Source organism: Rhinatrema bivittatum, chromosome 7 (genome assembly GCF_901001135.1).
Source record: "Rhinatrema bivittatum chromosome 7, aRhiBiv1.1, whole genome shotgun sequence".
Lineage (NCBI taxonomy): Eukaryota > Metazoa > Chordata > Amphibia > Gymnophiona > Rhinatrematidae > Rhinatrema > Rhinatrema bivittatum.
In genome coordinates this window covers 90,390,256-90,404,737 of record NC_042621.1, presented here as the reverse complement: position 1 = coordinate 90,404,737, position 14,482 = coordinate 90,390,256, and the positions used below count along the sequence as shown (strand labels likewise).

Genomic DNA, 14,482 nt, shown 5'->3' with positions numbered 1-14,482 from the left:
TAGGACCAGCTACTCTATGAAGCAGTTCTCTACCACATCCCAATCATACATTGATCCAATTAATGCCAGGGTAATTGAAATCTTCCATTAATATTGTATTGCCACTGGGGTGATCCACACATACTCTATGTCAGAGTTACGACAGTGAATGTATTCTGTAAAACACTGGTTCTCCCCTACTTTAAAGTGCCTCCACATCTCTAAGTCTTGCAGGATCCTTTCTGGATCCTTGGGTACAGCTACTGGGCTGTGATTGAGGATAAACCAGAAAAGAAATGGCTTAGGGAATCTATCATGTTCACTACTACCCACTCATTCTGGGGGATGATCTTTGACCTGACAGTATCACTTACTGCCTCCTGTATATGCTTACTAGTAACTAGAATCTACAAATCCTCCTCAGGTATTAGCACTTCAATATCTTCTGACACTGGAAATCATAGATGCAATCCATCTGAATGACTACTTTCTGTAATGACCTTCTGTAGACAGTCCTCAAGAAGAAACAAAAGTGAGCAGCGGCTGTTTGTGCTTTTGTTTTCTCCAGTCATAGTGATGCTGACCTCCCACAGCTGATCTCACTTAAGTGACTCAACCTTCTTCTGTCCCTGCTGCACCAGAGTATAGGAGAAGTTGGAGGCAAGCAATTGTTCTTCTAGCTTTTTATCTGACTCTACTTCTGTAACTGCTTTCCTCCTGCTAAAATAATCCTTATTTATCTTTTCTGGGGGATTTCTGGTATGAACACTAGTATCATCTGTATTCTGTGCTGCTTGTGCTTGCACTTGTTTCTTATACAGGAATAGGCTTCTACCTTTATTGCCAGATATGGCCTTTGTTACTATAGGCATTGAAAAATGCAATTTTATACTAATAATAGTGGTACTGGCTAGGGGTCTTTAGTGTTACAATATTTCCAAGTGGTGAGGACACACACAGCAGATGTTTATTTTCTTGTGAAAAAAAAAAACTATTGTGGATGCTTCCACTAAGTGATACATACACACGCAAATTAGGAGAAAGGAAAGGCTGAGGTGCTGTATATCTACTTCCAATAAGAGTGATAAAATGCACAGATCTCTCCTTCTATCTGCTGGAGACAGTGAAACACTGTCTCCAGCAGATCTCTAACTCCTGTTGATACTATTATCATGTCTCCTATCAGGCACTAATAGCTTAAGCCTAGTAGCCTATCTTTCTCTCTCCCAAGTCCTAAGTAAATATTTTTTTTAAACTTTATCTTTCACTTTGAAACATAGAGAGCTACAAAAAGGAACTATTCTCTTTGTATGAAATCCCAGATAGAAATGCTTCAAAATAGTGACTGTGCTCAAGGTCTAGATTTCCTTTCAGGTTTAGTGGAAAAAAATGAGGAAATCATTGTCAATGCATGCAGCTGTCAGCTGGGATTGGCTGGTTGCAAAAGTGCTTTACCTTGATTGGTTCTGTACCTTCTTTGTCCCTTCTAATCCCAGCTCTGCAATGTCTTGCTCGAGTAGATATAAAGCTGGAGTTTTGCTTGCCCATATACTTTAATGGCTCCAAAATAAATGGAAACACATTTTCGTTATTTTTGGAGCCCCTGTTCTTTTGTTTTGTTTGGAACAAAACAAACCAAAAATTACCTTCTTCAGTTTGGATTACCTATTTGTTTTAAACACATGCATGTCCCTACATTTATATAAGCCTGATTCAAACAAGTAATACATATATAATCTATATATCAAAATAGAAACATAGGTATATGCACACATAATAAAAAATATTTTCATTAAAATATTTGATTATTTGCTAGCAAGACACCTTAATAAAAAAAATTGCAGCACATTACCAGATGCTACCTTTAGTCACCTCTTTTGGCCACCTGCAGCATGTTCAGTCTTCTTGAGTTTTCAGCCCACTCTTATACTAGCCTGCCAAGACATTTACATCACATACTATTGGCCAGGAATGCCAAATGTTGGTGCAGCTAACCAACACATTTGCAGAAGGGCACCAAGCTAAGGACAGATATTACATTTATAGAGACCTTCATTTTTAGTTTTATTGTATTTTTCCCAAGAAATTATCAATGTTTATTATCCCAAAACAAAAATGGGATAAATCTTTGGAAAAAAATGACTTGTCATGTTTCCAAATAAATTATTTTTGTTCTTGTTGTGCTAAATACTGATAAATCCACAAGAAACTTAAAATAAAACTGAAAACAAAAGTCTCTGTGGATTTAGCAACCATAATGGGATGCTGCATGCTGCCAACTAGTGTGCTTGCCTGGGTCTGGAAGAAAAAACTGTATTGATTTACAAATCAGTTTGAAGTAGGGAGAAGTGGTGGAAAATACTCTTTGAAATCAGAGGTTGATAACTGTCTAGTGATGAGTAAGGCGAGTCAATTTTCAAAAAATGCTAAGAGGTCCATCTGCAAAGGAGCTTGTCTGGGTAACTTCAGGGAGATAGTAGAGAAGTCCCACCTCCAATCTGGTAGCCCCTGTGCTGTTTTGGAGGCGAAAGGTCATCTAGAATGAGAGCATCAGCTTGATGAGGCAGGAAGCAATCCTATAGCTAGGACGTGTCCTTAAGATGATGTAGTATCCTCTCACACAGGATAGATCTCCAGGAGTAGGTGTCCAGGAGGGAAGGGTTAGGACAGCTGTTATAGTTGGTGATTCAATTATTAGAAACATTGATAGCTAGGTAGCTGGTGAACATGACGATCACTTGGTAGAGATGTGAATCGGAACTGGTATCGGTTCTGATTCCGATTCCGATTCATATCATGAAATTTTTATCTTGCAATCGGGTTTTGTTTTTTTTTATCGGCTGCGCCCAAGCCGATAACAAAAAAAATACAGCCGACTCTTTAAAATGAGTTTGTTAGTATCCCCCCACCCTTCGGACCCCCCCAAAAAATTTTTAAATACCTGGTGGTCCAGCAGGGGTCCCGGGAGCATTCTCCCGCGCTCGGGCCGTCGGCTGCCAGTAAACAAAATGGCACCGATGGCCCTTTGCCCTTAGCATGTGACAGGGTATCCGTGCCATTGGCCGGTCCCTGTCACATGGTAGGAGCAATGGACGGCCAGCGCCATCTTTAAAAATGGCGCGTTCTCCTCCACTCTGGATCACGTCCATTCGTGGAGCAGTTCTTCCCAGAAGTATCTTAACTATCACCATTCCTCTCACTCTCATTACCGGAGTCCTGCATTCTGAGGAGATTTCCTTCCTGGTTCTCGAAAAGGCAGTACATCCTATTGTTCTCGGATTGCCGTGGCTGCAACAACATTCTCCGGTGATCCATTGGGATACTTTACAAATCGCGCAATGGAGCTCGTTCTGTTTCAAGAATTGCCTCAAGACTCGTTGTGCTCCCTGCGTACCCTTGCTTCACACCTCCATTCTGCCTCCCGCGTCTTACGAAGAATTTGCGGAGGCATTTTCTAAGGAGAAAGCGGAGATCCTACCACAGCATCAGCCCTTCGATTGCGCTATAGAGCCCCTGCCTGGAATTATGCCACCCCGAGGAAGGGTTTATTCTCTTTCTCTACCAGAGACTCAAGCGATGTCGGAGTACATTTCCAAGAACCTCGCCAAGGGATTCATCCATCCCTCCAAGACTCCAGCAGGGGCTGGATTCTTCTTTGTAGGAAAAAAGGACGGCTCCTTGAGACCTTGCATCAACTACCGAGGCTTGAATGCCATTATCAAGAGGGATCGGTATCCTCTCCCATTAATCCCTGAACTCCTGGATAGACGTCAAGGAGAAAAAATCTTCACTAAACTAGACTTACGAGGAGCTTACAACCTTGTCCAAATTCGACCTGGAGATGAATGGAAGGCTGCCTTCAACACCCGGGACGGGCACTATGAGTATTTGGTAATGCCTTTCGGGTTATGCAACGCCCCAGCAGTCTTCCAACACTTGATGAACGAAGTGCTTCGAGAGATGTTATATTCCTCAGTAATTGTGTACCTGGACGACGTATTGATTTACTCCCACGATTTGGAGTCTCATCGTCAACATGTCAAACAAGTACTGCAAGTGCTTAAGGACAATCATTTGTATGCGAAATTGGAAAAGTGCATGTTTGAGCAAGACTCTCTGCCATTTCTAGGATACATTGTTTAGGCAACAGGATTCCATATGGATCCAGAGAAGTTATCGGCCATTAAGAAGTGGTCCCGCCCCAAGGGGTTGAAAGCCTTACAATGCTTTCTGGGGTTTGCGAACTTCTATAGACACTTCATACCTCAGTAGTCATGTATAGTGGCTCCATTGACTGCGCTGACTAGGAAAGGAGCTGATGCCAGTGTTTGGTCCAAAGAGGCATGTCAAGCTTTTGAAAACCTCAAAGAGGCCTTCTTACTAGAGACTTGTTTACATCATCCGGACCCACTTTACCCTTTATTGTGGAAGTGGATGCATCCAACATTTCCGTAGGTGCAGTGCTTTGTCAAAGCTCCAGTTCCGGGCGACTACTGCCTTGTTCTTACTTCTCCAAGAAGTTCTCCTCTACAGAGTGTAATTACAGTATAGGAGACAAGGAGCTACTAGCCATCAAGCTAGCTTTTGAGGAATGGAGACAATGGCTTGAGGGAGCCACCCATCCCATCACAGTGTACACGGATCACAAAAACCTAGAATTTCTGTGTCAAGCTCAGTGCCTGAATCCCAGGCAGGCTCGCTGGTCTCTGTTCTTCAACCGGTTTAACTTTGTACTTCGCTACCGGCCAGCCTCTAAAAACATCCGAGCAGATGCCTTGTCCCGCAACTCAGAGTTGGAGGAGGGCGAGGAGCAACCATAGTACATCATCGATCCTACCAAGATTAACTTGTCTGGCACCACTGTAAGTGCTCAAGGAAGGACTGTCGTCCCTCGTCGAGATCGCAAGAAGGTCTTAGATTGGGCCCATGACTCCCTCACGGGCGGCCATGCGGGTCGGGAGAGAACTTTAGATCTCCTTAACTGCTACTACTGGTGGCCAAACATGCGGCAAGATGTCCGCATCTACGTAAGTTCATGCCCTACTTGTGCTAGACAGAAGCCATTAGGGGTGTGCATTCGGATTGACCGCATTAGTAAAACGCAACTCATATTTTTTTTTTACTTAAAAAATTGATTCGACATAAACGATCGGATTTCCCACATATCGAACATAGATATGTTCGATATGTGGGAAATCGCGATTGTTGAGCCAAAATAAAAATTTAAACCCCCTCACCCTCCTTAATCCCCCCCCCAGACTTACCACAACTCCCTGGTGATCGAGCGAGGAGTGAGGACGCCATTTCTGCAATCCTTGGCGAGAAGCATGTGACGTCGGCGGCACGTCGAGTGACGCCGGCGTCACGTGATTCCCGGCTCGTTCGCGCCGGACGGCTCGTTCGGCCCAAAAAGAACTTTTGGCCAGCTTGGGGGGGTCAGGAGGCCCCCCCAAGCTGGCCCCCAATTTACTGCTCAATATTGGAGGGCTTTATGCAAAACGTTTGGGGTACAATTGAACCTGTCTACAGCCTTTCATCCCCAGAGTAATGGGCAAACTGAGCGAATGAATCGTTCTTTGAAGACATTCCTCTGCAGCTTTGCTACAGAGAAGCAAAACAACTGGATAGCGCTGCTACCATGGGCCGAGTTCTCTTACAATAATCACACCCATTCAGCTACTGGCAGATCACCCTTCCAGATTGTATTTGGTCAACAGCTCAGACCTCCCATTCCATTGCCAATTTTCGTTCCGTCACCAGCAGCTCAACTCTCTGCCGAACAATTACAGAGCCTCTGGAGTTCAGTGCAGCGCAAGCTGGCCAAAAGTTCCTTTTGGGTCAAACAAGGGTCCCGGAGCGAACCCGCGGGGAATCACGTGACGCCGCGTCACTCCGACGTGGCGCCGACGTCACGTGCTCCTCGCAAAGGAATTCAGAAATGGAAGAAATGGCGTCCTGACTCCTCGCTGGACCACCAGGGAGTTGTGGTAAGTCTTTGGGGGGGGATTAAGGAAGGTGAGGGGTTTAAATTTTTATTTTGGATCAACAATCGCGATTTCCAACGTATTCAACATAGCTATGTTGAATACGTTGGAAATCCGATCGTTTTCGCCTCATCACTTTTTTAAGTTAAAAAAAAAAAAAAGTAGCGTTTTACATTTAAGTTCAAAACGAATGCACACCCCTAGTATGTACATATAGACCAAAATGTGTAACTCACCATGTAATTAAATAATGTAGAATTACATAGATGTATGTATATTTGTGCGAAGACATCACAATGGCACATAAAGATAACAAAGATGGATCTTGAAATAGGTCACACAAATGTGAAGCAAACTGGTGGGAGGTTATGGCAACACATGTAATAAAATCGAGTACCTGTGTAGAAGAACTTTTGAAAAGTACAACTTCAGTCAATGATCAGCAATGGTATACATACATTTTATAGGGTATTCTAAAAAAGACAACTTGGTGTTAGACCAAAGCATCTCTATGTAGTAAGTCGAGAATTGTGTCAGAAAAGAGAAAAACTGCGTGAAAATCATTAAAATAAAAAAAATGGGCCAGATTTTCTAACCTACGTGTGGGTGTAGATTTGTGTGCGCAACCCGGCGTGCACAAATCTACGTCTGATTTTTTAACATGTGCGCGCAGCCGTGCACATGTTATAAAATCCGGGGTTGGCGCGCGCAAGGGGGTGCACACTTGTGCACCTTGCGTGCGCCGAGCCCTAGGGGGAGCCCTGATGGCTTTCCCCATTCCCTCCGAGGCCTCTCTGAAATCAGAGTTAATTGCATGGCGAGTTACACATTTTGCTCTATATGTACATACATTCATGTATGTTCTTTTTATTTATTTGTTTTGTGCATATATCTTATATATGTGTGTTTTAATCTGATTTCAGTAGCCCCTGAGGCATCTCCATTTGTGAGCGAAACTTGGCCAGAGTCGGGCAAGTTTTTAATAAAGGTCTTTTTTATACACCGATCTCTCTTACTGTCTACCTGGCCAGAATAAATTAACAGACAATGAAATACTAAAAGAAATTAGGTAAGATAACAAAATCAGCAGAACAGTAATAATGGGTGATTTCAATTACCCATTATTACTGTAACATTCACCCAGTATTGTAACATTCACCCAGTATTGTCTGGGTGAATGTTACACCAGGAGATTCTAGAGAAATAAAGTTCCTAGATGAAATAAATGACTGCTTCATGGAGCAGCTGGTACTAGAACCAACAAGAGGAAAAATTATTTTAGACCTAGTCCATTGTGGAATACAGGAATTGGTGCGAGAATTAACAGTGTTGGAGCCACTTGGCAATAATGATCACAACATTATCAAATTTGACTTAATAACTAGAGGCAGCACAAAAAAGAAATCTACTACGACAGTATTTAACTTTCAAAAAGATGATTATGATAAAATGAGGAAGTTGTTAAGAAAAAACTGAAAGGAGCAACTGCAAAGGTTAAATGTTTAGTTCAGGCATGGATGTTATTTAAAAATACTTGGAAGCCCAGAACAGATGTATTCCATGTATAGGAAAAGATGGAAAGAAGGCTAAATGACTACTGGCATGGTTGAAAAGTGAGGTGAGAGAGGCTATAATATCTAAAAGAATATCTTTCAAGAAATGGAAAAGACATACAAATGAAGGAAACAGCATAAACACTGGCAAATCAGATGCTAAGGATTGATATGGAAGGCAAAGAGAGAATTTGAAAAGAAGTTTGCCATGGAAGCAAAAACTCACAATAAAAACTTTTTCAGGTACATTCGAGGTAAAAAGCTTGTGAGGGAGTCTTTTGGACCATTAGATGTTCAAGGGGGAGCACTTAGAGATGACAAAGCTATAGCAGAGAGATTAAATGAATTCTTTGCTTCAGTATTCACTGAGGAAGATGTAAGAGATATGCCCATTCCAGAAATGATATTCAAAGGTGATAATTCAGAGGAATTGAAACAAATCTCAGTGAACCTAAAGAGTAGGAAATCATCTGGACCAGATGGTATACATCCCAGAGTGCTGAAGGAACTGAGAAATGAAATTGCAGAACTGCTATTGGATATTTATAAACTATCAATAAAATAATCTATGGTACCTGAGGACTGGAAGGTTGCCAATGTAACACCAATAAAAGGGATCAAAGGGTGATCCAGGAAATTACAGAGAGCCGAATCTGACATCTATGCCAGGCAAAATGGTACAAACTATGATAAAGAACAAAATAGCTGAACATATAGATAAGCATAGTTTTTTGTTTTTTTTTTCATTTGCAATTTATTAAGTTTTTCATAAAGTATACATAAAACATACTTTTCAGAAAAATAATACAGAGAGGCATACAGGAAAATAATTGAAACAACAGTACCTCAATCTTTAACACTATGCCCTCTTAGGAAATATTTGGGTAAGTAGGGCCTGAAAACCAAGGGGAGAAAAATCAAGAAAAAACAATCTAATAGTAAACTGGCTTAACGATTTTTGGAGGTTTACATTACTTTACTGATTACCTCAATTGCTTATTGTGGGACTATGGTCACTGTTCTTGCATTTAGAAATGACTTGAGTTGTTCAATAGCAGTAAATGCAAAATTTTCACCTTTGCCTTTAATAAGACATCTACATGGATATCTTAATAAAAAAGTGTAGCCCAAGGCTACTACCTGAGGTCTTAATTTAATAAATTCCTGTCTTCTTAATTGGGTAGGTCTAGCAAAGTCAGGGAAAATCTTAACCAATTGACCATAGAAATTTACAGAGGAATTTTGAAAGTATGCTTTCATCACATTGCTAACATCTCTTTCTATGACAAACGATACTAATAGAGTACCCCTGCCCAGTATCTCAACCGCAGAACTTTCAATAAACTGAGTAAGATTCTCAAATATTCCCAATTGGTTTCCTTCGATTTTCCTCTCAATCTTCATCAGGAAATAGGCTTTGTTAATGATAGGTAATTTTGATTCATCAAATTTCAAATTTTCTAGGAAAAACTTTTTTAGATAAGCATAGTTTAATGAGACAAAACCAACATGGATTTAGCTAAGGAAAGTTTTGCCTCAGAAATTTGCTACATTTTTTTTAAGGCATAAATAAACATATGGATAAAGGTGAGCTAGTTGATATTAGGGATGTAAATCGTGTCCTCTATCGTCTTAACGATCGATTTCGGCTGGGAGGGGGAGGGAATCGTATTGTTGCCGTTTGGGGGGGTAAAATATCGTGAAAAATCGTGAAAAATCAAAAAAACGTAAAATCGCAAAACCGGCACATTAAAACCCCCTAAAACCCACCCCGACCCTTTAAATTAAATCCCCCACCCTCCCGAACCCCCCCCCCAAATGACTTAAATAACCTGCGGGTCCAGCGGCGGTCCGGAACGGCAGCGGTCCGGAACGGGCTCCTGCTACTGAATCTTGTTGTCTTCAGCCGGCGCCATTTTCCAAAATGGCGCCGAAAAATGGCGGCGGCCATAGACGAACACGATTGGACGGCAGGAGGTCCTTCCGGACCCCCGCTGGACTTTTGGCAAGTCTTGTGGGGGTCAGGAGGCCCCCCCCAAGCTGGCCAAAAGTTCCTGCAGGAGGTCGTTCAGCGACCTCCTGCAGTCGATCTCCTGCCGGCGCCATTTTCCGTACGAAAACGATTCGCGGCGGGAAATCGCTCCCTGACCCCCGCTGGACCTCCAGGAACTTTTGGCCAGCTTGGGGGGGGGGCCTCCTGACCCCCACAAGACTTGCCAAAAGTCCAGCGGGGGTCCGGAAGGACCTCCTGCCGTCCAATCGTGTTCGTCTATGGCCGCCGCCATTTTTCGGCGCCATTTTGGAAAATGGCGCCGGCTGAAGACAACAAGATTCAGTAGCAGGAGCCCGTTCCGGACCGCTGCCGTTCCGGACCGCCGCTGGACCCGCAGGTTATTTAAGTCATTTGGGGGGGGGGGGGTTCGGGAGGGTGGGGGATTTAATTTAAAGGGTCGGGGGTGGGTTTTAGGGGGTTTTAGTGTGCCGGCTCACGATTCTAACGATTTATAACGATAAATCGTTAGAATCTCTATTGTATTGTGTTCCATAACGGTTTAAGACGATATTAAAATTATCGGACGATAATTTTAATCGTCCTAAAACGATTCACATCCCTAGTTGATATAGGGGTAGATTTTCAAAGGGTTGCGTGCGTAATATATGTGTGTAACCCTTTAAAACCTACCCCTGTGCTCGCTGAGCCTATTTGTATAGGCTCGGCGGCGCACACAAGCCCTGGGATGCGCCTATGTCCCGGGGCTTTGAAAAAGGGGCGGTCCGGGGCTGGGGCAGCAGTCCAAGGGCAGTCTGGGGGTGGTCCCGAGTCCTCCGGCACAGCCGCTGTGCCGGGGGTTGGCGCGCCGGCAGCTGGCCGATGCGGGCAAGTTACGCATGTTATAAAATCGAGTGTACATTTGTGCGCGCCAGGTGGCAGTGTTTTTTTGCGCGCGTAAATCTGGCATGATTTACGCGCGCAGGGCCCTCGTGTGCCTATTTTGCATAGACCGCCGGCGTGCGTAAAGCCCCGGGACGCGCGTAAGTCCCGGGGCTTTCGAAACGGGGAGGGAGGGGGCGTGTCCGGGGGCGTTCCTGAAACGACGTGGCGTTTTGGCGGCGTGCCGCGGCGTTTCGGGGGCAGGCCCGGGGGCGTGGCGCCGGCCCGGGGGCGTGGTCGAGGCCTCTGGACCACGCCCCCCGGACCGGAGGATGGAGCGGGGCTGCCGGCGACGCGCACAAAGTTAAGGGGGGTTTAGATAGGGCTGGGGGGGTGGGTTAGGGAGGGGAAGGGAGGGGAAGGTGGGGGGAGGGCGAAGAAAAGTTCCCTCCGAGGCCGCTCCGAAATCGGAGCGGCCTCGGAGGGAACAGGCAGGCCGCGCTGGGCTCGGCGCGCGCAGGTTGCACAAATGTGCACCCCCTTGCGCGCGCCGACCCCGGATTTTATAAGATACGCGCGGCTACGTGCGTATCTTATAAAATCTGGTGTACTTTTGTTCGCTCCAGTGGCGCGAACAAAAGTACCCGCGCGCGTAGTGTTTGAAAATCCGCCCCATAGAGCTTTTAAAATCAATGCCCTTAGGGTTGAGTAACCCAAATTATAGTTACAAAATGCAAGGTTCCACATTTGGAGTCAGCACTCAGGAAAAGGATCTAGGTGAACATTGTTGAAAATATGTTGATATCTTCTGCTCAGTGTGCAGCAGCAGCCAAGAAAACAAATAGAATGCTAGGAATTGTTATGAAAGGAATGGAGAATAAAACAGAGAATATCATAATGCCTCTGTATTGCTCCATGGTGCAATCTCATCTTGAGTATTGTGTTCAGTTCTTGTCACCCCATTTCAAGAAAGAAATACACAATTAGAAGAGGTACAGAGAAGATTGACCAAGATGATAAAGGGGATGGAACAATTTCCCTATGAAGAAAGGCTAAAACACTTAGAAGAGCTTGGAGAAGAGACAGCTGAGGGGAGATATGACAGAGGTCCTTAAAATAATGAGTGAAATCGAATAAGTAAACTTTAATCAATTGTTCACTCTTTTGAAAAGTACACATAATGTTAGTATAACTTTGTTTAAAAAAGGATTGCACAACTTTCTGGAGGTAAAATCTATTAATAATTATTAAGGGAGAGTTGAAGAAATCCACTGCTTATTCTTGGGTACTTCCAACAGTGGCCAAGCCAGGTACTTGTGACCTGGCTTGGCCATTGTTGGAAACAGGATACTGGGCTTGATGGACCCTTGGTCTGACCCAATTTGGCAAGTATCAGACTATGGAATAATTTTCCTGCTGTTTCTGTTTTATGTAAACCGTATGATTTACATTTAATTTAAGAATGTCGGTATATAAAAATTAAAAATAAATAAACAAGTCTTATGTTCTTATGCTCTCAGTTACCAAGACAAAAGCCTGTAATTGAAAATGTCCCTCTATCACCTGCTAAATTTAACTTGGGTGACTTTTTGCACTCTCTACCTAGCTGCAATCAAGCTAGGTAGAGAGAACATGGAACAAATCTACTCTTCTTTCACCTTTCATCATTCCAAATCACATTAAACCTTCATTGATGGTAATTGTACTGTTCGTAAGTATGACTGTGAATGTTAAACTGCCTCCCAAAACCCAACTCACCCCACAAACCTCACCTCGAGTTACTAGTGCCCTCTCTAACAGTGGTATAAATAGTTAACTTTTTGATGAGGTTCTCTCTCTTGCCAGCAACAGCTCAAAATATCACAGTCTTGTTGCAGTGAAATTAGCTATGTCACCAGGAAAATTACTTTAACCATGCTTCTTTTTTATCATGGGTGCTATTCTTGCTATATTTATCACAAAATGATGAATCTACTCCTAAATAATGTACCTAAATTTAGGAAGATTTTCAGCAGAATTAAGATGCGTAACTTTTTGGGTTGAAAATTAAATTAAATATATGATCCTAAGACTTAGGGGCCTAAATTCAGATTTGCAACTCATTTCCTAAATTTAGGAATGTTAGTTAGGTGCCTAATTTTGAAAATTATTGGTAAGCACCTAACTTGTTCTCTCTCTCCTGACTCTTCATCCTTATCTACCAACCTTTTAATAATCCTAAATTTGGGTGCCTAGTAAACTAGGCATCTAGAGCTAGCCAGTCTTCAAAGGGATCAACTTAGATGCCCAACTTTCATAGGCAGTCATTTTTCAAATCACAATGGGTCGTTATTGCATGTGTTAGGGCATTATCACACACGATAACGCTCTAACGTATGTGATAACTACTGCATCACGAGTTGAAAATTTAAATGAGGGAAAGGGAAGGAATTTGGATGGGATTTAGGTGGTTTTAAGAAAATTTAGGGGCCAGTAGCACTGCAGACAATAATGTATCACACATTATTGCCTGCATTAAGGGCGGAAATAGCTACAAATAACGTGGTGGGCAAAAACGCACCACCACGATGTGGCTGCCTGCTCACTATCGCCCCCCCCCCCCCCCCCCCCGCCCCTTTTTTCCCATGGATCATCAATCAGCTATATTTATAGTGGAATGATAAATCCTCCAGTTAGTTAGGTGCCTAAACACTTTTATAAATTTATCTAAAAATGTTTTTTGTCTTGTTGTATTTTATGTTCCCGAGCTAATGGTACTGCATTCAGCATGGTAGAACAGACCATTGCAAACTGGCAAAATGTTGCCTTCACAAACTGACGCAATGGTTAAGAAGATTTCTAGATTTTTTTCACATTTGACAAAAATACTTCTAAAAAAAATGAAACTGTGGTGCTGTTTCTGTTTCCTCACCCATGTTAAATGGAGGAAAGAAGCTCATCGTGGTTGTATTGGTCCAATCATCTTCAAATTCTCTGAAATAAATAAAAGCATAAATCTTGATAATGAGAATACAGTATCCACTGAACAATTCAGAATAAAAATTAGTCTTTATTCAACAAATGCACTTCAGAAGAAAAGTTCCACATTCATTAGTCACGAGACCCATGTTGCATGTGTTGAATCCTTTCAGAGTTTTCTAAGAAAGCTTCTGAGCAAGCACAGTTAGCGTTCTACATTTTTCATTTATTGGTACCGTAACTATACCCTACTAACAGTTTTGCTCTCTTGTGTGTGTGTAAAACTGTCACACAAGCACTCACAGACAGTTCAATGTATGTTTGTGCTATGCTGCATGCAGAGGCATGCACTAGTGCTGACAGACTCCACATACAAAAAAAGATTGGCAGCCTGGTATAGACTCTTTGCTTCAGTCTCTGTGCACTGCTCAGTCACTTCACTGGTGCCTAGACAGAGAAAAAAAAAGTCTCTAGCACTGTTGCAACTCCCACCCACACCCAGACCCTTCCCCAGTGAAGAGAAAAATCAGCAGCAAGTGTCACTGTCTGTCTTTCTGTGGTGACTGGTATAGTTAGTGAAACCAGTGCAGCAAAGTGAAGATTAGAAGAGGCTACTTTTTTTTAAACTCTGGGAGGCTTAAGCACATGTTCTTCCTTGACAAAACCTAGAGAGGAAATGTATTTTATTTATTTATTTAAAAGCATTTATTACCCACTCTTCTTACATTCAGGGTGGGATACATTAAGAACACACATAAATTTAAAAAAATACATTAAAATGCAGTGCTTCTTGCATAGGTTCGAACCATAAAGTGATAGTGGGTCCTTTTTGCTTGATCCAGATAGCAGCAATAGGCTATTTAGAAAGAAGAATTGCTTGCCTGTAACAGGTGTTCTCCCAGGACAGGAGGATATTAGTCCTCACAGATGGGTGACATCATCAGATGGAGGCCTGTCACGGAATACTTTTGTCAAGGTTTCTAGAACTTTGCCTGGCACACTGAGCATGCCCAGCATGCCACTGACCCTGTGGACACCAGGGGTCCCCCTTCAGTCTCGTTTGTAGCAAAAGTACGAGTGAAAAATAAAATAAGAAAACGGTATCAAACCCAACTCCGCTGGGTGGCGGGTGGGTT

General features: G+C 42.9%; 1 protein-coding gene across 3 annotated transcripts in view; it reads right to left on the bottom strand.

Moving 5' to 3' along the window:
• LOC115095247 overlaps positions 1-14,482 on the bottom strand; it is a 392,965-nt gene that overhangs the window by 216,273 nt on the left and 162,210 nt on the right. For all 3 annotated transcript variants that reach the window (XR_003857731.1, XM_029608666.1, XM_029608667.1), the window contains one exon: positions 13,300-13,361. Coding sequence is in view for 2 of the 3 variants with exons in the window: in XM_029608666.1 (XP_029464526.1) it covers positions 13,300-13,361 (62 nt within the window). In the remaining variant the exon portion in view is untranslated. The remainder of the gene's footprint in view (positions 1-13,299; positions 13,362-14,482) is intronic.